Source organism: Gouania willdenowi, chromosome 4 (assembly GCF_900634775.1).
Source record: "Gouania willdenowi chromosome 4, fGouWil2.1, whole genome shotgun sequence".
NCBI lineage: Eukaryota > Metazoa > Chordata > Actinopteri > Blenniiformes > Gobiesocidae > Gouania > Gouania willdenowi.
The window spans coordinates 8,731,305-8,751,809 of NC_041047.1; the positions used below are offsets into that span (position 1 = coordinate 8,731,305).

At 36.9% G+C, this 20,505-nt stretch overlaps 1 protein-coding gene across 4 annotated transcripts in view; it reads left to right on the top strand.

Moving 5' to 3' along the window:
* Positions 1–1,130: 1,130 nt before the first annotated feature.
* Positions 1,131–20,505, top strand: part of LOC114461501 (discs large homolog 1-like protein) — a 121,475-nt gene continuing 102,100 nt past the window's right edge. The window contains exons 1-4 of one of the 4 annotated variants that reach the window (XM_028443617.1): positions 1,131–1,497; positions 2,918–3,088; positions 8,625–9,429; positions 10,248–10,314. In XM_028443617.1, the coding sequence (XP_028299418.1) occupies positions 1,479–1,497; positions 2,918–3,088; positions 8,625–9,429; positions 10,248–10,314 (1,062 nt within the window). In that variant the 5' untranslated portion in view covers positions 1,131–1,478. The remainder of the gene's footprint in view (positions 1,498–2,917; positions 3,089–8,624; positions 9,430–10,247; positions 10,315–20,505) is intronic. The other 3 variants (XM_028443618.1, XM_028443619.1, XM_028443620.1) reach the window with 3 other exon arrangements.

Genomic DNA, 20,505 nt, shown 5'->3' on the forward strand with positions numbered 1-20,505 from the left:
TGTTTTTTTCTTTTGAGACAGAAATTCATGTAAAATAACATGTTCTATATCATTGTTAAAAATACGTAAACATGAACAATGCATCTAAATGTAAATATTAAATATAAGTGTAAATGTTCAATCTAAATCTAAATGTTAAATCTAAATCTAAATGTTAAATCTAAATCCAATTGTTAAATCTAAATCTAATTGTTAAATCTAAATGTTAAATGTAAATCTAAATGTTAAATTGGGATCTAAATTTGAAATTTATATCTAAATGTTAAATTGATTGCCAAGTGTAAAGTTAAATGTTTAGAAATTATGCAAAGTAGACAGGACAGCGCCTGATGCCCTCGTGAGTGGTGGTGTGTGCGGACATTTAAGCTTTACACTTCGTGGCCGACATTTACATTTAACATTTAGATTTTTTTTATTTTTAAGATTTAGATTTAACTTTTACATTTAGATTTAGAATTTACATTTAAATTTATTTTTCATGTTTACACTTTTTTAACAATGATATTGAAGATGCTGTTTTACATGAAAATGAGCTAAATGTGAGGAATTTATTTTTCCTGCTTTCATTATTATATTTATTCTGAAAAATGCAATTTGACAGTTTGATAAACATACCACTTGTTTTTGATATTGGTACTTGAATTACAATTATTTTTTTTAGAAATCGCATTTTATTCTATTTTGTACTTGTCACAGTGAAATTTGTAATTACTGATATTGCGACGTATATTGCAATGTTTAGTATCGGGATATATCGTGATGTGACATGCAAATCGTATCGTCAGATTCATGTCAACGCACGTACACCTCATGTCATACAATGCATGCAGTAAATAAATAAAGTAGATTTGGTGCAATATTTATGATTCAAGTGCGTTTGCATGAACATAACAAATGCTGTAATATATAAATTAATGAAATCATTATAATCAGGTGGGAGGTTGTTTCATGGATCTCACCAAAATAAATCTACTCTTAGTGGATTAAACATGTGCAGAAGCATCAATGGAGCAGGATTGTGTTAGCATTAACATGACAATACAGTCAATACAGCTTCTTATCTGGGGGACTCTCTTTGGTTTACCTGTTTGAATGAAGTCTGGAGGTAAGTGCGTGCGTGTGTGTGTGCGTGTGTGTGTGTGTGTGTGTGTGTGTTTCCCACAGGTCCACAGAACCGGTCTGACAGCAAGGAGTCACCTGAACGCAGCATTGCAAAACATGTTTGGCCAAGGAGAGGCAGGGAAGGAGCGAAAAGAGTGAAAGTAAAAGATAAGAAGAAGAAGAAAAATGAATTTAAGAATATCATTGTAAGTTTGAGGTGTTCCTGATATAGAACTCGTCAGAAAGGTATTCCTGCTTGGATTAGGAGACGGATTGGTGTTCGGCTGCTGTGGTGAGTTTGTTGTCCCAGTTTTGGAGGAAGACAGACGCACATCAGTGACACTGACAGTAGTGATCCCCCGTGGAGCAGCGTCACTATGCCCGTGCGGCAGAAAGGTAAATAAAACGCTTTCTTTCACACAGTTGTTTTTTGTCATTTTCACTTTAAATGCAAAGTAATTGGTTGTAGTAACTTTCTCAGGAAAAATAACGTTTAAAATCGGCTTTTTGACCTCGCTCTAACTCCAGTGAAAACCTGTCTTTCAGCCTATGGACGAACCCCGTTTTAAAAACGCATCATTCTACATTTACGTGTATATTGTTGCACTTAAACGTATTATGAGACTTGGTTTGTGTTTACTTGATACAAATCAGTTGTCGTGGTTAATTCGGCGTTATTTAGTAGGACTTTTGGTGATGGTGTGTTGCAGGAAAAATGCGCACAAGTGTTGACACACTTATTGTGTCAATGGTTCCGGTTTGATCAGCTGTTCACAGGAATGTGGACATTGCCCCTCTGCGTCAGGACACAACGGTTCTAAATTATATTATTAGCCAAAACCAAAGCTTTAGCAGAGGTTTTATGATGATGGAAATAGAAAAGGAGAAAAGAACATAGTCACTAATGATTAGTCAGATATATGCATTGGTTCTAGGATGAAACTGACAGTTTTTTTAAGCTATTTTCATTGGCCCATAACTACATGTGGTGATGTAAGAAAAACAATCTGATCTCTGTTTTAATTTATAGTATAAATATAACTTTTTTTTTTTTTTTTTTTTTGGTATAAAACTATTTTTCTTTATGCAACTTTTTAATTTTTATTTTGAACCCCAACTTTGAATTATTTCACCACTCGTGAATATTAAAAAAAATCCTTTACAAGTTACAAGCTGATCAAATTACAGGCAAATACAAAGTTATTTACTGTTCAAGCCCCCAAAACCCCAACAAACTCTTTTCCCCAATTTTGAGGAGCTGACATGTCCACCAGATAGGATTTATAGCAGATGTTTTTGTCTAGTCTGAGAGAGTCAGTGGAGTTGTATTATTATACCACATTTCAGTTTCCTGTGTGATGCAGTTCCAGAGATATTGAAAGTTGAAAATGGAAGAAAAACAAGGACGAGCAAAAATCAACACATATCCTCCCTCCCTAAATTGGCCATATCTCAAAAAGTATTCAACCGATCAAACTAAACATGTACAGTGTGACTGTTGAGTAATCACGGAAAAATTGGTAAAAATGTAAGAAATCGATTTGTGAAATGACATGGAATGATAATATGTTCACTGAATATTAAGAGCCCACATTATTTTAAGCAAATCTTGCCCACATCATTACACCGTAACACCATGACTTGCCATAAATTCATGTTCAGACCAAATTGTGGACCCATATCAAATATTACTAATTCAATGTGTTCTGCTATTGGAGTTTGAACCTCACCAGGCCATGTCTGCAGATCCTAATTTACTCACTTTCTGTCTGTTTGATGAAAAAAAAAGTCCAAATATATTGATGATGTGTTTTAGACGCTCAGCGAGCCTTGCAGCTCCTACAGCAGTACCGAGCCAAACTAGAGCAGAGACAGCAGAACGCAGACCGGACCAAGCAGGGGTCTGTGGAGGAGGACCACCAGCTGAAGCAGTCTTTGGACCGAGTCATCAACGTCTTCCAGAGTCAACTCTTCACTGCACTCCTTGGTGGGTGCTTTTTTTTTTTTTTACTTCTTCCCAATTCTGCCCTCTCCAATCTTTGTTTCTTCTAGTTTTCCACTTTTTAAAGCTTAAAGCTTGTTTGTGAGGGTGAACAGCGTGGGCAGAGGTGTCAATCATATTTTAGTTCAAGGACCCAATACTGACCAGTTTGATCTTAAACGGGTTTCAAATTTTTAGGTGGGAAAATGCGCAGTTTCAACAATATTCTTCCCTATAAATATATGTAAACTAATGGAAGTTACAGATGATATCTAATCTTTAATTTTTCTTTCGTTTATGACCATTTTTTATTCAATTTGGGAACATATTGTGCAATAATTTTAAGAAAATTTATTATTATTTGTGACAAGGAATATAGTCATCTTAAAAATGTACATCAGAAAGGGTTAAACGTGACCAAAAATTGTGGAAAAGGTAGTGAAATTGGATTTTAAATACCACAGAAATTGGTTAAAAGTTGCAAATTGTGGGTAATCATATTTAAAAATGTGGGAGAAATTAGTATAAAATGACAAATCGTGAATGTGGTTAAATTGGTAAAAAAGATGCATGAAATATGGTAAAAAGAGGTTAAAAGTGACAACATATGTGACGTTAGGTGGGAAAAGTGGTGGAAATGGTTTATAAGTGCCCAAAATGTCTCTCAAGTGGAAAAAAAAATTGCATAAAGTGGATTGAAATCTGATGAGAAATGGGAGTAATATAGAAAAAATGCATTAAAAGGAGCAAAATTATGGCAAGAAAAGGTGATGTAAATAGGTTAAATTATGACAAGTTTGGTGTAGTTGCACAAAACAGGGAAAAATAAGCTCATAATTAGCTCAAATTGTTAAAAAAATATTCTTAGTTTCATAAAGGCAACTGGCGACCCACTCCCAGTGTCTCGCAACCCCAAATGAGGTCCTGACATCAAGGTTGAGAACCGCTGCTCTAAGGCCCCCGGGCCTCGAGTTTGACACATGTTCTAGGATCTGTTGCAGGTTTTGTTACATGAATATTCAATTTGCACAATTTTTAGATGAACCTGTTTCAATCTACAAATGTGTACTCAATGTGAAGGAAAGCCATAAACAAAATGAAGCAATGCCTGTAAACTGCAGTCAAATAAATCAATGCATGCATGTGCATAAACATGGTAATGTTATTAGAGTGATTGCACACAGACTTGTTCAAGCTAAACTAATAACCAGAACACATATGGAAAAGAATAAAAAATGATTCAATAAAAGAACAGCTTCATCCTGTTTTTAATGAATGTCACAGGAGCTGCAGGTGCAATAAATCTATCAATGAAATACATTCAAGTCAGGGCTTTTCAAACTTGGGGTCGTGACCAAATTTGAGGTCGCCTAGAATTTAAACACAACACACGACCTTAAAAACATGAATGAGTGAGAAAATGCATTTTGACCCGTATTCGGGACGGTGAACATTAGTGGGTTAAAGAGCTGTATTATACAGGTAAAAGCCAGTGAATTAGAATATTTAGAAAAACTTGATTTATTTCAGTAATTGCATTCAAAAGGTGTAACTTGTACATTATATTTATTCATTGCACACAGACTGATGCATTCAAATGTTTATTTCATTTAATTTTGATGATTTGAAGTGGCAACAAATGAAAATCCAAAATTCTGTGTGTCACAAAATTAGAATATTACTTAAGGCTGATACAAAAAAGGGATTTTTAGAAATGTTGGCCAACTGAAAAGTATGAAAAAGAAAAATATGAGCATGTACAATACTCAATACTTGGTTGGAGCTCCTTTTGCCTCAATTACTGCGTTAATGCGGCGTGGCATGGAGTCCATGAGTTTCTGGCACTGCTCGGGTGTTATGAGAGCCCAGGTTGCCCTGATAGTGGCCTTCAACTCCTCTGCGTTTTTGGGTCTGGCATTCTGCATCTTCCTTTTCACAATATCCCACAGATTTTCTATGGGGCTAAGGTCAGGGGAGTTGGCTGGCCAATTTAGAACAGAAATACCATGGTCCGTAAACCAGGCACGGGTAGATTTTGCGCTGTGTGCAGGCGCCAAGTCCTGTTGGAACTTGAAATCTCCATCTCCATAGAGCAGGTCAGCAGCAGGAAGCATGAAGTGCTCTAAAACTTGCTGGTATACGGCTGCGTTGACCCTGGATCTCAGGAAACAGAGTGGGCCGACACCAGCAGATGACATGGCACCCCAAACCATCACTGATGGTGGAAACTTTACACTAGACTTCAGGCAACGTGGATCCTGTGCCTCTCCTGTCCTCCTCCAGACTCTGGGACCTCGATTTCCAAAGGAAATGCAAAATTTGCTTTCGTCAGAAAACATGACTTTGGACCACTCAGCAGCAGTCCAGCTCTTTTTTTTCCTTAGCCCAGGTGAGACGCTTTTCGCGCTGTTTCTTGGTCAACAGTGGCTTGACACGAGGTATGCGGCAGTTGAAACCCATGTCTTTCAAGCGTCTCTTGGTGGTGGATCTTGAAGCACTGACTCCAGCAGCTGTCCACTCCTTGTGAATCTCCCCCACATTCTTGAATGGGTTTTTTTTCACAATCCTGACCAGGGCGCGGTGATCCCTATTGCTTGTACACTTTTTCTGACCACAGTTGTTCCTTCCCTTTGCCTCTCCATTAATGTGTTTGGACACAGAGCTCTGAGAACAGCCAGCCTCTTCAGCAATAACCTTTTGTGTCTTTCCCTCCTTGTGCAATGTGTCGATGGTCGCCTTTTGGACAGCTGAGTATTGTACATGCTCATATTTTTCATTTTCATACTTTTCAGTTGGCCAACATTTCTAAAAATCCCTTTTTTGTATCAGCCTTAAGTAATATTCTAATTTTGTGACACACGGAATTTTGGATTTTCATTTGTTGCCACTTCAAATCATCAAAATTAAATGAAATAAACATTTGAATGCATCAGTCTGTGTGCAATGAATAAATATAATGTACAAGTTACACCTTTTGAATGCAATTACTGAAATAAATCAAGTTTTTCTAAATATTCTAATTCACTGGCTTTTACCTGTATACTTTCACTAACTGAAATATAAATCTATAGAAACATATCTAATCTGGCACAACTATCACTAATCCTGGCTATACTCTCTATTTGTAATACAGTATAACAAACAGGATCAAAAAGTAATTCTACAAGAAAAAAATTTAACATTGGCTTCAAAGTGGCAGAGATTTGGGTAATGTAATTTAAAAAGGAAGAACAAATAGTTTAAACTGGCAAATAATGGGCATGACAAATCGAGAATATGGTTTAATTGGCAAAAATAAGCATGAATTATGGTGAAAAGAGGTTAAAAGTGACAATAATGGGTCAACATATGCGACATTAGTTGGAGAATAGTGGTGGAAAGGGTTTTTAAAAATTCACTTTTTCAACTATAAATCTAGTTAAAACAAAATGCAGTTTAAAATATCTATTCTGGCACAATTTGTCACTAATCCTGGCTACACTAGTCTGTATTTGTAATATAGTACAACACACATGATCAAAAGGTAATTCTAAAAGCAAAAAAAATGTCTTCAGGGTCACCAGAAAGTTTGGGAACCACTGGTTTAAGTCCTAAAAGTTTTCATATCTGTCAGGAAAAACTTTATTTTAATATTCTGCTTGTTGCATATAACTTTTATTAGATTTACATAGGGCTGGGCGATTTTGCCTAAAAAAAAATCTCAGATTTTTTAGAGAAAAATTCGAGTTTCGTTTCGTTTCGATTTTTTTTTTTTTTTTTAATGCACTTAAAAATGACTGCAGACATCAGATATATTGTCAAAAGTGCAACTTTATTGCTGTGATTGTCCTCAAGAGTTAAAATGCATAGAATAAACAAATGGAAACAAAGAGGGGGTTGGCTCACATCAGAACGTGAAAAAGTCTGAAAAAACTGTGGTGGGAAATTTTTTTTTTTAAAACTCTAATTAGCAAAATAAAAATATTTTTTATCTAAAAATTCCATTAATCGATGAAATCGATTTTTTTGCCCAGCCCTAATTGAAGTGAAATATGTTAATACTAGACCTATGCAGTACAGCTTTAAGGTGGTTGACTGTTGCTTCACTGAAAAGCTGCTGTACTTTTCATTTCCGTGCTTGATGTCAAACTGGTTTCTTTGGTCCTGGTCCCGCGTGCTGGGTGCTCCACCCATGGCTCAGAGCTCGTGTGGGAACACCCCTGTCTGTTATACGCTCCTGCCTGTGTGTGCATGTTGTGAACATGAGCCATAGTTCCTGTTTTGTACATAAAATTGACCTTTAGTCGTGTGTGTGCGTGTGTGTGTGTGTGTGTGTGTGTGTGTGTGTGTGTGTGTGTGTGTGCTGTGGAATGCTGCTTTGTTTCTGCCATGTTTATTGTGGTTTAATATTTGTCTTACGACTGATCTTCTTGTGGTTAAACATTAATGTATAATTTGATATGTTGGAACTGAACTCGTGCTCGTGTGGGTAATGATTTGATATTTATGGGGACCAGTTTTTTTTACTCAATGATTGCTTTATTCAGTTTACGACAAGATTTATTGCCTGCATATTCTGACTTCAAATCAAAACAAAACCACAAAAAAAGCCTGAACAGTGAGTCCAGAGTCACTTCTTTAGAACTATCTATATTTAGGACCTGTCTGAATCAATCTGTAACTGCAGTAACATGATGTCACCACTAGGTGATGATAATAAACCACTAGATGTTTCTTCTTTTATTAGAAACGGCATTGAAATTCACTTTAAGTTCTCATGTTTCATTTTATGACCCATCTTTTTTTTTTGTCTAATCCAGTGTTTTTCAACCTCTGGGTCGAGACCCAATGTGGGGTCGCCTGGAGTTTAAATGGGGTCGCCTAAAATCTCTAGTAATTGATTAAAAAAGTAAAAAAATTACTGATTTTGAAATTATTATAATTTCTTTTTTAAATTATAACACACAATCTTAAACAACTGTATTTTATACTTTCACTTTGCCGAATAAAAATCTAGTTCAACTAAAATGCAGAAAAAAAACAAAAAATCTGAGCTGGTGCAACTTGTATTTGTAATACAGTATAACAAAAAACATAAAAAAAAACTAATTTGAGGAAAAAATGTATATGGGGTCACGATCCAATAATGATTGGGAACCACTGGTCTAATCTAATCTATGGATCATCTTGATAATCAATTTCGGTTCTTGATAGAATTTCAACAGGGATGTAAATCAGAATTGAGAAAATATATTTTAGCATCATCCAAAATATCTGCATCAGTAATTTAAAAGTTAATCCTAATTTCTGATTAAATCCTATAAATAATTCCCATGAAAAGTTTGTATTTATGAATATTCCAGTTTAAGTTCCCATGGACATGTAATCCTAATTTAGACATGTTGAAGTGTGGCTTTGTTTTATACACTCAGTCCAATTTACTCAGTATAAGGTAAAGACAAGCTGAATGATGAAGAACTTGGTGAATGAGTGAGTCTTCTGTGGACGTTCCTTCAGTCTACTGCAGTATAAGTGATTATTTCTGTCTCTGTTTCCTCTCCAGATATCCAGGAGTATTATGAGTTGACCGTCCTTGCAGACAGTAAGGGCTCTGGGGAACAAATCAATAATCCTGGAGAACCTCCATTGTCCTTAAACCAGGACCCCTCTAGTCCCCAGATTTCTGCTCCATCATCCCAACACAAACCAGTGACCCCCAAACCCAGGTCCTTTAAATACCCCGCTCCCCCTGTGCCATCAGAAAAGACTGGATCAACTTCCTCTTCCTCCCCCTCCCAGTCCAACACACTGGAATCACAGCCTGGTAAAGTCAAATATCAAGCTCCTCTTCCTCCTCTCCAGCCCGGAGTCCCCAATTCTCCGACTGCAGATGTTTTCAAGCCTTTGTCTCCATCAGCTGCCTCCTCCTCCCCAGGGGTGAAATCACCCTCTGGATCCATAAAACAACCTTCTAGAAGCCTCCTCAATGGAACAAAGCAACATCTCACTTCTAGCAGCTCCACAGACAGCTCTGCACCCCCACAGAACCTTCCCTCCTCTCCGGATCGCAACCTGCTGACAGTCTCTGCCCTGGTTTCCAGCACCGTCCAGGGCTTTGCACCATCAACCCCTCCGCACAGGCAGAGCCCCACCAGCCCAAAGCGGATCCCAAGCCCGGGCCACAGAAAAAGCCCCAATGCTTCTGCTGGAATCCCTGCAGTTTTTCCAGAGATTAAAGCCCCACAAGCAGGTGCTACCACTCCCACCCTGAGCCCAACCAGTCCCAGTCTGGGAAAGTTCCCCTTCAGTGGTCGCAGCCCAGTGCCAGGAAGTCCCACTGAACAACCAATCAGAGGAACGCGACTGAGGTTTGTATGAAAATGAAACCGATGCGATATACGCATGTTGTTTAAAATAGAGATAAAGATTATTCTGTTGATAAGTTAATCAAAAAGCATCAAATGTCATTTAAAAAAATAATAATTATAGAATTATTTAGAGATCACATTAAGAACACATTAAGGCAGTGGTTCCCAACCTTTCTTATGTCGTGACCCCATTTTGATATAACAGATTTGCAATCCCAGAGACTTTAAAAAAGAAAAACAACTTTTTGATCATGTTTGTGACATAGTGTTACGAGTAGCACTATGGTGATAAGATGCACCAGCCCAGATATTATATATATACATATATATATATATATATGTGTGTGTGTATATATATATATGTATTTCTTAACTAGATTTATATTTGAGGAAGTGAAAGCATAGAATACAGTTAGTTGAGGTTGTGTGTTGATGTTTTAATTTGAAAAAAAGACATTTCAAATGACTCCATTTGAATTTCTGGGAGACCCCAAGGTTGAAAAACACTGCATTAAGGACATTTATAGTACTACAATGCTCTATATTGTTCTTTTTCAATAATTCCTTGCACCAAAACTGGCCAAAAAAAGGTGTAAAATGAGCATTTCCCCCATTATAAAGAGTTTAAATTAAACTTTTAAAACTCCTCAAATTAACTGATTGACCATGAATCTGAACAGTGTTTATTAATTAAATAATTTTAAAATAATTACACTCCTATCCCATTGGTGGATGTCAATGATTCGTATAGAGCTGTGTGCTATGTTATGGTGTGTGTTAAGATGGGAAACAATGACACCATTCCCTCCTCTTCCCAGTCCCACCAGTCCCAGCTACAGTGCAGCCCGGTCCAGGCCCGCCACCAGCCCACGGACCCCCACCAAGGTAAGACGCCTCTGTCTGTGCATCAAAGCCTGGGGAAGCCTGCGCTCACTATTTAGCACTAAATGCCAGAGCAAGAAATTGAACTGCTTATGTAGCTTGATTAAGCAGCTTTTACTCATGTTTACATTGTGCACTAATAGTAATGTGTCATATGGTTGCCTTTGTTTGGTTTTTCCTGGTTCACATTGTCTTTAGTGTCTATACGTTAATGGTTAATGTCAATTAGCCAAACATAATTACTTGGATAATTTAATTTGAATAGTCTGACTTTGATCCAGTACAGTACTGTGGTGGTTTGTGGTTGCGGTGGATGTTGGAAACCTCTAAGTGGATCACACAGTGCTGTACGATGCATTATGTATTTATGTAAAATGACTGGGGAATCCATTGAGGTTGAGTGAAGTTTTATGTTCCATGCAGATGGACATCAGTAACAGCCAGGCTAACAAGCACTGCCATTGAACGCTTTGTGTGGTTTGCACTGTGTGTTTGGTCTGCACCTGTGACTGTTTGTGGTGCGTTAGCTACAGACCTGTCTACTGTAAATGGAACCTTTTATCATGAAGCTTTTGTGATCTCGCTTTAACTTAGAGCCATCTCTGAGTTTCTGCACTGGGCTCTAGATGTTTGCCTGTTTGTTAGTCACTGATGTATATTTGAGGCGGTGTAGTGTTTGAGGCCAACATGTGGTTACCAGCACAGAAAAGCAGTAAAAGCGAAAGTGTTGGTAACCTGGCAAGAGCCAGATTGATGTGTAGCCCCTCCCTCTAACGCCAGTTCTCCACATCAGTCTGGGTCTGTGTCTGGTGAATCCTTTTAGAACCAGGGAGAGACATGAACAGAATGCTTGAAGCTGATTGGGCGAAGTGCCTGTCCACCATGATTTGTTTTAGCCAATCACACGGTAACAAATGATGATGTCGTCATTGGCATGAGATGCTGCTACAACAACAACAAGGCTCTGCTGGTGAAAACTTTCTTTTGGGATAGTAATGCTGCGGTCATTATGTCACTGAGTGACTTTTGCTGTTTTTGCAAGACGAGTATGAGAGTTAAGGACACGTTAATCCTCCTGCGTCGTTATCTTTCCATTTTGATTCGGAGCTATGCTAATAGCGCTAGCCCAGCTAGTTCCTCTCCCCGTAACTGTGCATGTGCCAGTTTTGCTTCGGTGCTTCTGCCTTCGTCACACCCAGATATCTCACCCTAAACCACAACACTGCCTCATGATTGGTTCGAATCGGTTCAGTTTCGAAAGGCAAAGGCGGGAACAGCACAAGACAAGGTTAAAGAATTGGCTCCAATATCCAAAAACTCACTGCTATAATCCAGCAGCGACTTCACTATCTTTGTCGTCTCTAAATTATTTCTGTCGACCAGTTTTACACTTAATTCCACTCTTCTATCATAGCTTTATAACTTTTGAAAAGCGTTCTTAAAGTGTTCCTAAAATACACTCTTTTTTGAATATTTTAATAAATCTTTTAGTCAATCTCTGACTGTGAAAGGACCAGGTACAGCTTAGATAAGGTTAGTCTGCATTGTCTTCAAATATGTTTAACGTCTTCTGGCAGACTTACAAAGAGTCTTCAGGGGATTTCCATCTCACATTCATCTGGTTAAACTTGCTTTATCCCATTAGTGTAATGGATTAACGTAGCAGAGGGTGTCCCCTGATCTCTGAATTGCTAAATTACTGATCCACAATGTTTAGCTATAGATTATTATCATTCTGTGTGAATAACTTGCCTTCACTTTAACTATGTATCAAAATACTTAATGTGCAATTATTGTTGATTATATACTCTGAATTACATCTAGTTTACGTCATTTCACAAATGGCCTACGCACTTTGGTCTCAAAATATTCTGAAATTTTAACCAATTATTCCTTGATTATTCAATAGGCACACTGTAATTTTTTTAGTTTATTCGGATTAATACTTTCTGAGATATTTAGTGAGGGAGGTATGCGTCGATTTTTGCTCGTCCTTATTTTTCTTCCATTTTTAAATTTTGATATTTCAGGAACTACATCACGTAGGAAACTGAAATTTGGTGAAGTAATACAGCTCCACCTACTCTCTCAGAATATATAAAAAGATCTGCTATACTTCCTATCGGGTGGACATGCCAGCTCCTCATATTTGGAAAAAAGTTTGTCAGATGTTTTGCCTCGAACAAGTTTGGGCCTTCAGTAAACAACTTTACATATGTCTCAGCTCCCTGTTATTTGATCATCTTTGAGCTATGAACATAGACTGTTCACATCACTAATCATTAGTCACATATATGCATTGATTCTTGGAGGACAGTCTTTTGAAATCTGAAAAAAGTACTATGTTCATTGGCCTATAACTGCATGTGGAAATGTAAGAAAAAATCTGATCTCTGTTATAATTTATAATATAAAGATGATTCTCTCTTGGGATATAAAACTATTTTTCTTAATGCAACTTCTTTATTTTTATTTTGAACCACAACTTTGGGGCTATTTCACCACTCGCCGATATAGACTAGGCCAGAATCTCAAAAAGATTGCTGGAACTAGCAGTTAATGGCAATTTGGGGTAAAAGCAGGGAACATGTTGATTTTAGAAAATGCTGATGTGCTGATTCCGAATATCCATGTTCCCAAGCTGAATTTCAAGCCCTTCATGCTCAAATTCACCATTTAAAACTGCTTATGGACATGGTTAGCTTAGAGATGATTTCATGCTTGTGCCAAAGACTGTGCAGAACCTTGCCATGCAAATGTCGGAAAACTCAGCTACGATGTACAGCACTATGCAGGTGTAAAAAACACAGTGATACCAGTATTGCTAAGATCATCCATGATTACCTTTGCACAATATGTTGCATTGCGGGGGTACTGTATGTGCTCCACACAGTCTGTAACAAACTTTTAAGGACATTCAAATTGATCTGACTAAAATTTAACCAAAGAAACCGACATTATCAAACTTTAGATATCATTTTTGTTTGTAAAATGCTAAAGATTGGCCAAAATCTGTTGTTTTGGCAGCACGTTTGATTTTCAATTTAAAAGGTAAAGAGCTCAAGTTACACCTTTGGAACATTGATAAATCAGCATACCTAAACTGACTAAATAGGCTTGGTTCCCCACATTTGCCCCACAATGCTCCAAACATTCACCTTTCTGAGAATTGAGCCTTCATGGTTTAATATTGAAAATTCTTTTACATGAGGCCATTGGAGCATCCCTCTGCGTCTCCTAATCCCATGTTATGACCAGTGCTTGCATTTGGGCACATGTTGGCACCCCTGCAGTGTGTGTAATTTGTCTCTATCAGTATCTCCCTTCCTTGTTGCCCAATCCTCTTACACATCCAGTCTTAGGTTCCCCTCGAGTTTCATCAGTGTTATTGTTGCACTGTTTCAGTGTCACTGGGCTCTAGCGCTCCGAGAGCACTGCAGGAGTCTCTCTTAAGAGGCTTACCTTAGGCTGCTAATAGTCTTTACAGAGGTGGAGCTATTTCAGGATGGACAAAGAGGGGGGAAAAATGACAGTGGCACACAAAGAGCAAAGAACAGAGAGCAGGAAACAACAGCTCCTGAGTCGAAGAGAGAGCGGTTCGTTTTGGATTTGAAGGTCCATTCGTCCATGCTCTAGTCTGATCCATCCATCTGTGCAACCGTCCTCCTGCATGGTTATATGATGTGACTTTAAAGACGACTTGGAAACTAATCAACGGAAAAGACAATGCGCGAAGAGGAGAAGTTGAGTTTCCTTTTCAGGACTAACTAACAGCCATGAAGCACCGCTGTCCCAGGTTGACTCACTTAGCCAGACTCTGGGGCAGAGGTTAAGCATCCTCTCGACCCCATACCATCCTCACTTTGTTGCGAAGAATAGCCCGTGTGCGTGTATGACTCTGGATTGTCCCGCATGTCATAAAGCCTGCTGACACCTGCTGGGCCTGCACGGGGGCTTTTAGGAGGAGATGGACAACTGCAACTCTTCAGAAAATGTAACGTATTTATTCACATCCTGTAATCACACAGCTCATATTCTCATTCAACTGTTGCTGGTTAATACTGATGAAACTATTGATTGTAATGATGGTTAAAAAAGGAGTGTCAGAAATCTACATTTATAGTTTGGAGGGTTTCTGTGACCAGAGGTGTAAAGGCTAGTACTAATATATCCTACTCAAGTCGAAGTACTGTTACTTGATTGAGTAAATCATGCATATTTTTTTTATTTTTGGTAATAAATCTTGCCACAATTTCCTTGCATACAGTAAACATTTCATGTATAAACTTAAAAAGGAAGAGACAAAATCTTGCACAATTGAATCTTAATTTATTTTCCACAAAGGCATCTGTATAATAAGTCTGTAAAATAAGGTTTGTCAAAATGTACAATTCTTTTTTAAAAAATAAAATAATAACACCAGTAAATTAAATTTGAAATATTTTTTTTTTTATGAGGCACAAAGTATAACTAACTTTATGAACTTAAAAACTGAGGAAAATAACCTCCATTCAATGCTTTTTTTGGCATGGTGCGTTACGTTTAATCTGGTTTGGTCGGCTATGATGTGATGCATTGTTGTCTCGTTATTTCATTTTTTGTAGTTTCACATTGTCCGTTTATCATTTTAGAACAGAAAATATAATAACTTATTCAGTAACAGTTGGGTGTAGAAAGGTAACAAATTACAGTACTTCTTTAAAAATGTACTTAAGTACAAGTAAAACTACTGATTTAGAAATAAAAAAGTACAAGTATCCAAAAAAGCAACTCAATTACAGTAATGTGAGTACTTGTAATCCATTACTTTCACCTCTGTCTGTGAGTTCTGTATTTTAATGTTTGTTTTACAACAAGTTTTACTTTAAACATCCACATGTTGACAAAGTGTGTGAACGATACAGAAGAGACGCGCATTCACAGGGGTTTCAAATTTGTTTTATGATTGTTCCTGTTACACCGTGTTTATTTTTGATCAAATTTGGGTTTGCACTCGCACATTTGAGCTGAAAGTTGAATTACAGGTGAAATGTGGCCCAAAGGCTCACAGACAGAACAAAGTAATTAAGAGGAATTAGTCTGGAAACAAAGGTCAACACTTTAACTTTATTAACGGCAGCTAAAACCCTGCTGGCTTACACATTATATACTGATTTCCAATTGAACAGTCGAGAAGCTCAAGTTCAACTTAAGGACGCTGAACTGCAAAATGGATTATTGATTGTTTAAATAGTAAAATGATCCCCAACAGAACTGACCGGTAGTGGGAAAACTGGATATGGAACATATTTTAATAATTAACTGCATATTTGTAAGCCATAGAACTGTAACATGGTCCCACAGTTTGTATAGAGACTGTCCATGCCAGTTACAATTACAAAGTCAATTATCTGAACTCAATTATAATTCAACTACAATTACCACAGCAAGAGATTTTTTTTTAATCACAATTGTAATTAAGTATCAATTACGCAATTACAATTATAATTATAATTGACTCCAACCCTGGTGGATATTGTGTCCATTCTCTAAATATTATTGCTGTGTTAATGCTTGGTCACATGGGGGCAGTGCATGTGTGTACAGTACATATTAATGATGAGCTCAGAGTCACAGATAAATCCTAGCTGGGTTCTGCAGTACATTGTAATGGTACTGGGATTATTCATTAATATTAACAACAGCAATACAACAAAATAAATGATAATAATGGCAATAATAAACTGATGAATGAATGACTTATTTTAATACATTCAAAGCAACATTTCCCGTGCGGTTTGTGGTAAAGATGTGGCTGTATATTCCTTCATGTGGAAAGTGAATCCACAGCTGGTGAGGGCATGATCACGTGCTGTTTTTGATGTTGCTGTATGAAGTGGTTTAATTGGCCAGCGTGTCGGGGGGAGAACCCACTGCTATTGGCTTGCAGGGACCGTATGAGGTTATCGTGCACACATGCACCCATGCACGCAGCGTGCAGTTATTTCTGTGCTGGCTGACCTACTAATGTTAACATGCAGTGAGTGCATGGCTGCTGGGCTATGAGGTAGCATCTCCTCTCTCTGCCCCTCACCATCTATTCCTCTCACCACCCATTTGACATTTTCTTTCTTTCTTTCCTCCATTTCTGCTTCTCTTTTTTTTAAAGCAATCAGGCCTTCGATGGCATTGATGCTACCTATAAGCTTCCATTATGGTATGTGAACCATATGATCTTTATGCCAGAGGGTATCCCAGATGTGTGTGAGTGTGTGTTAGAAAGCATTCCCACACATCAGCAGGATCTCCATCTGCTCTTTGCCAAACACACTGAGGCTCAACCATAATGCTGGTTCCAGGACAGCCAGCTTAGCAGAATTGAACGACCAATCAGCGCTAACCTTAGTGTTGACTCTGCAAGACGATATTTGTTCATCTCAAGTCAGTTTGACCATTTTAGTCATCGCTCCATATCACAAAATCTTAGTTTTAGCATGGTTTACACCAGGGATGGGCAACTTACAGTGGTAGCCCAAAAAGGGGATTTTCTGATTCAAGGGCCAGTCTCAGTATTTAGAATAATGACCAATCTAAAGATTAATGATACAGGAAGAACAAAAGGTTTTGTGGGATTTATTTTTTTTGTTGACATTTTGTATACTTTTTTAGTAATTTTTCTCTCATTTTGTGTGTTTTTTGAGTAATTGGGTGGATTTTATTTTATTTATTTTTGTCGCTCTGTATGTACGTGCCTCCCTCATTCTGTTTATTTTTGTTGCTGTTCTGTATATTTTGAGTCATTTTGTAAATGTCTGTTGTTATTTTATGTTTTGGAGTTATTTTTCTTCCTGTTTAGTTTGTTTTTCTGATAATTTTGAGTACATTCTTTTTCTCGAGTTTTTATAATTTTGTGTATTTTTTGAGCCTTTTTGTGCAACTTTTGGTCATCTCTTATGTTTTTTTGGAGTCATTTCATGCATTTACTTTGAGAACCACACAAAATGAACTGCTGCCATTCAAGTCAGCATTAGAGTAATGACCAACCTGAGCATCAACACAGGAAAAATCAAATAGTTATGTGTATTTTTGTTATTGGTTTGTTACATTTTTCTGAAACTTTTGTTGTTTTGTTTACTTTTGTAGTCATCTTGTGTGTTTCTGTTGTCGTTTTGTCTATTTTTCTCTCATTTCATTCAGTTTGTGTTGTGATTTTGCATTTCAGGAGTCTTTGTATTTTAATGCCGTTTTGTATATTTTTCAGTATTTTTGTAGTCGTCTTGTGTGTTTTCGAGTAAATTTTGTATATTTTTCTAACATAGCATATAATTTTGGTGTAATTTTTATGTGTGTATTTGGGGGGGCTCACAAAATTAGAACAAGGGCCACATGTGGCCCCCGGGCCTCCAGTTGCCTATGTCTGGTTTACACTGTTATTTCTAGTTTTAGAGTAAAAAAAACAGGAAAACTTTTCCTTTGGCTTTAGTTTATACACATGTAAAGCTTTCAGATTTATATTGTTCAGTAGAAAATAAACATGTGCTTTAATACTACTGGTTTAGAATGACCCGATGGATAACTCAGGGTAGATCTGAAACACTTGCCTCAAAAGCACATGGAGTGATACTCTTGAAAACTGGTTAAGTGCTTCTATTATAAATTCATACTTTGTTTTTTTTTCCTCATACATGCATAAATTTCCTGTCAAAGTTTATGTGCTGTGTGTGGATAAAGATTACAGCCCCTCTGAACAATCTTTCTGTTTACTGCATTATTTATCCGGCTTGTCTACCTGCATCAACTTCAGCCTCGAATCCTTGCATCTTTTATCCACGCACAGGCATAAAATATATATATATATAAAAAAAACACCATTAATTATTATTAACCTGGTTTAAAATGTAATTAAATGCAGAGTTTTTTTTTTTGTTTTTATTTTGAGCTGATTATTATCATTAAATGTTTTTACACACTGATCGTAACATTACCTGTGATTCTGCTTCACATGTCAGCCACTGCATTGCTGTATTTCTCCTGCTTTCCCTGCAGCCAATCATGCTGCATTGTTTGTTTTTATGTTGTTGAGGTGTGAAGCTAAAGGAGAGCACAGTTAGAGGGCTGTGTGTGTGTGTGCCTGTGTGAGCGCATGGTGTGTGCGTGCGCACGTGTGTGTGTGTTTGTGTGTAGAGCTGTGATCCAGATGGCCCGAGCGTCAACCTTGGATAAAGGGAGCACTCTGACTTTTCCTGTCCCTTGGCTCTATTCTCAAATAACAAGTTTTGGTGAAAAAATACTGAAAATCTATATTTAGTTTCTATTTGTTTTTCAGTGGAGATTAGAAACAGACTGACAACCAAGTAACGACAGCGTAGCCAAACATTTGTCTTGAGTAAAAGCAAAATCTGGGATTGATGGTTAAATATTTTATGTTTTTCAAAATGAAACATATTTATACTTAAGCCCTATACGCACCGGGTTAGTTATACCTAGGGACCACATGTCATGAATAAATGACCCCCCAACGTCTCATAATTAAGGTTGCTAAGCGGTGAACATTTTCCGGTAAATTTCCATGGGAACTTAAGCTTGGGAATTTTGGCAATATTCAAGTTTGTAAAGTTTTCATTGGAATAAACTGAAACTTGGGAATACTTTTTTTTTTCTTTGTATCTTTTTTTTTCCTTTGTCTGCACATGCTGTCAAAGGTCAATGCTACAAGAAGTGCTATCTGTTTATAGACAGCAATGCACGTTTTGTTAAATAAATGAATTTATTTTATCTATATTTTTAAGTATTTTTGAGTAAATTTCACAATTGAAATATTTATGCATTTTGATTTCCCACCTGTAGTACATTCACCATTTACATTTTTGGGGAAGTCATTGTTGCTGGTGTTAACAAAAGACAAGATTATGGTTCTGCATGGCTTGGTCGTTGCTCATTTATCAGTAACTGTGTGGAGAAAAAAAGGAAATTCTGTTATAAGGCAAGGTCATCTGAAGAACGTTGCCATGCTTAAATGCGGTGGGTTGTTTCCTAGTGTGTACTTACTTTGTTTTACTTTATTGGTTTTGGCACCTGATTGTTGATGAACCAAAGAATGGGTTTGCCACTGTATGACATGCCAATGATGGGTTACATTGGTTCATAATTCATAATGTCAAAGGTGTAAGAGCTCCTGGAATCAGCTACAGTAGACTCCTGTGACCCTGTAGGATGGATTTGCTACAGAACATGGTTGAATGGTTAAATTAATTATTCAAGAACATTTTCTTGATTAATGTCTCACTGCAACCTAAAAAAAAAGCAGAGATTAATACATTATTTACTCTTAAGGTCTCTCCTCAGCACTCGATCACAGTTATTTTAGACATATGGGAGTTGTTCTGTATGGCTGGATAAGCAATGTGAGGAAAATGTGAAAGGTGTGCACGCAAGGTTGGGCTCAATTATTGTAATGGCCTAATTAATAATTATTAACTCATTATGGGTTGATTCAAATTGTAATTGTAGATCTGTTGCTCTCGTAATCATAAATAAATTGTAATTGAGTTTAGATAATTGACTTTGTAATTGTAATTGTCATGAAAATTCTATAAAAATTGTCAGCGCAAAACTTTGGAATCATGTTACAACAATTATTAAAATATGTTTGTTATCAAGCTTTTCCCACTATATATATATATATATATATATATATATATATATATATATATATATATATATATATATATATATATATATATATATATATATATATATATGAAATCTAGGGGTAAAATTCAGACTCCCACACCAAAAATATTAAAACCTATATCTATATCTAAAGCAAGCAATTTCTGTCTGTTCCTCAAATATCTCTGTGAATCAGGCTCATATTGACCTGAGACTTTCAACATGGCTGCTGCTTGCTTCAAACGTGTGCAATGTTGGATTTGTTTGGACTACAATGATACCATTAATGAAATATTTTATAAAATTGTCCATTGGGAGCTGACAATTTTAGAACTGACGACATCATCACTGTGGATTGAGCCTTTGCTGGCTCGCACGCGAGTACTAAATTCAAAATAATTCCGAGCATAATTCTTTTTAAAAAGTAGCACAAAGAAATGATTCTTCAGAGGTATGTTGATAAATAATTAGAGCAGGTACTTGCTTGTTATTTGGAAAGAAAAGTTGCAGGATATGGTACATTAGATTTAAACAGGTATGGTT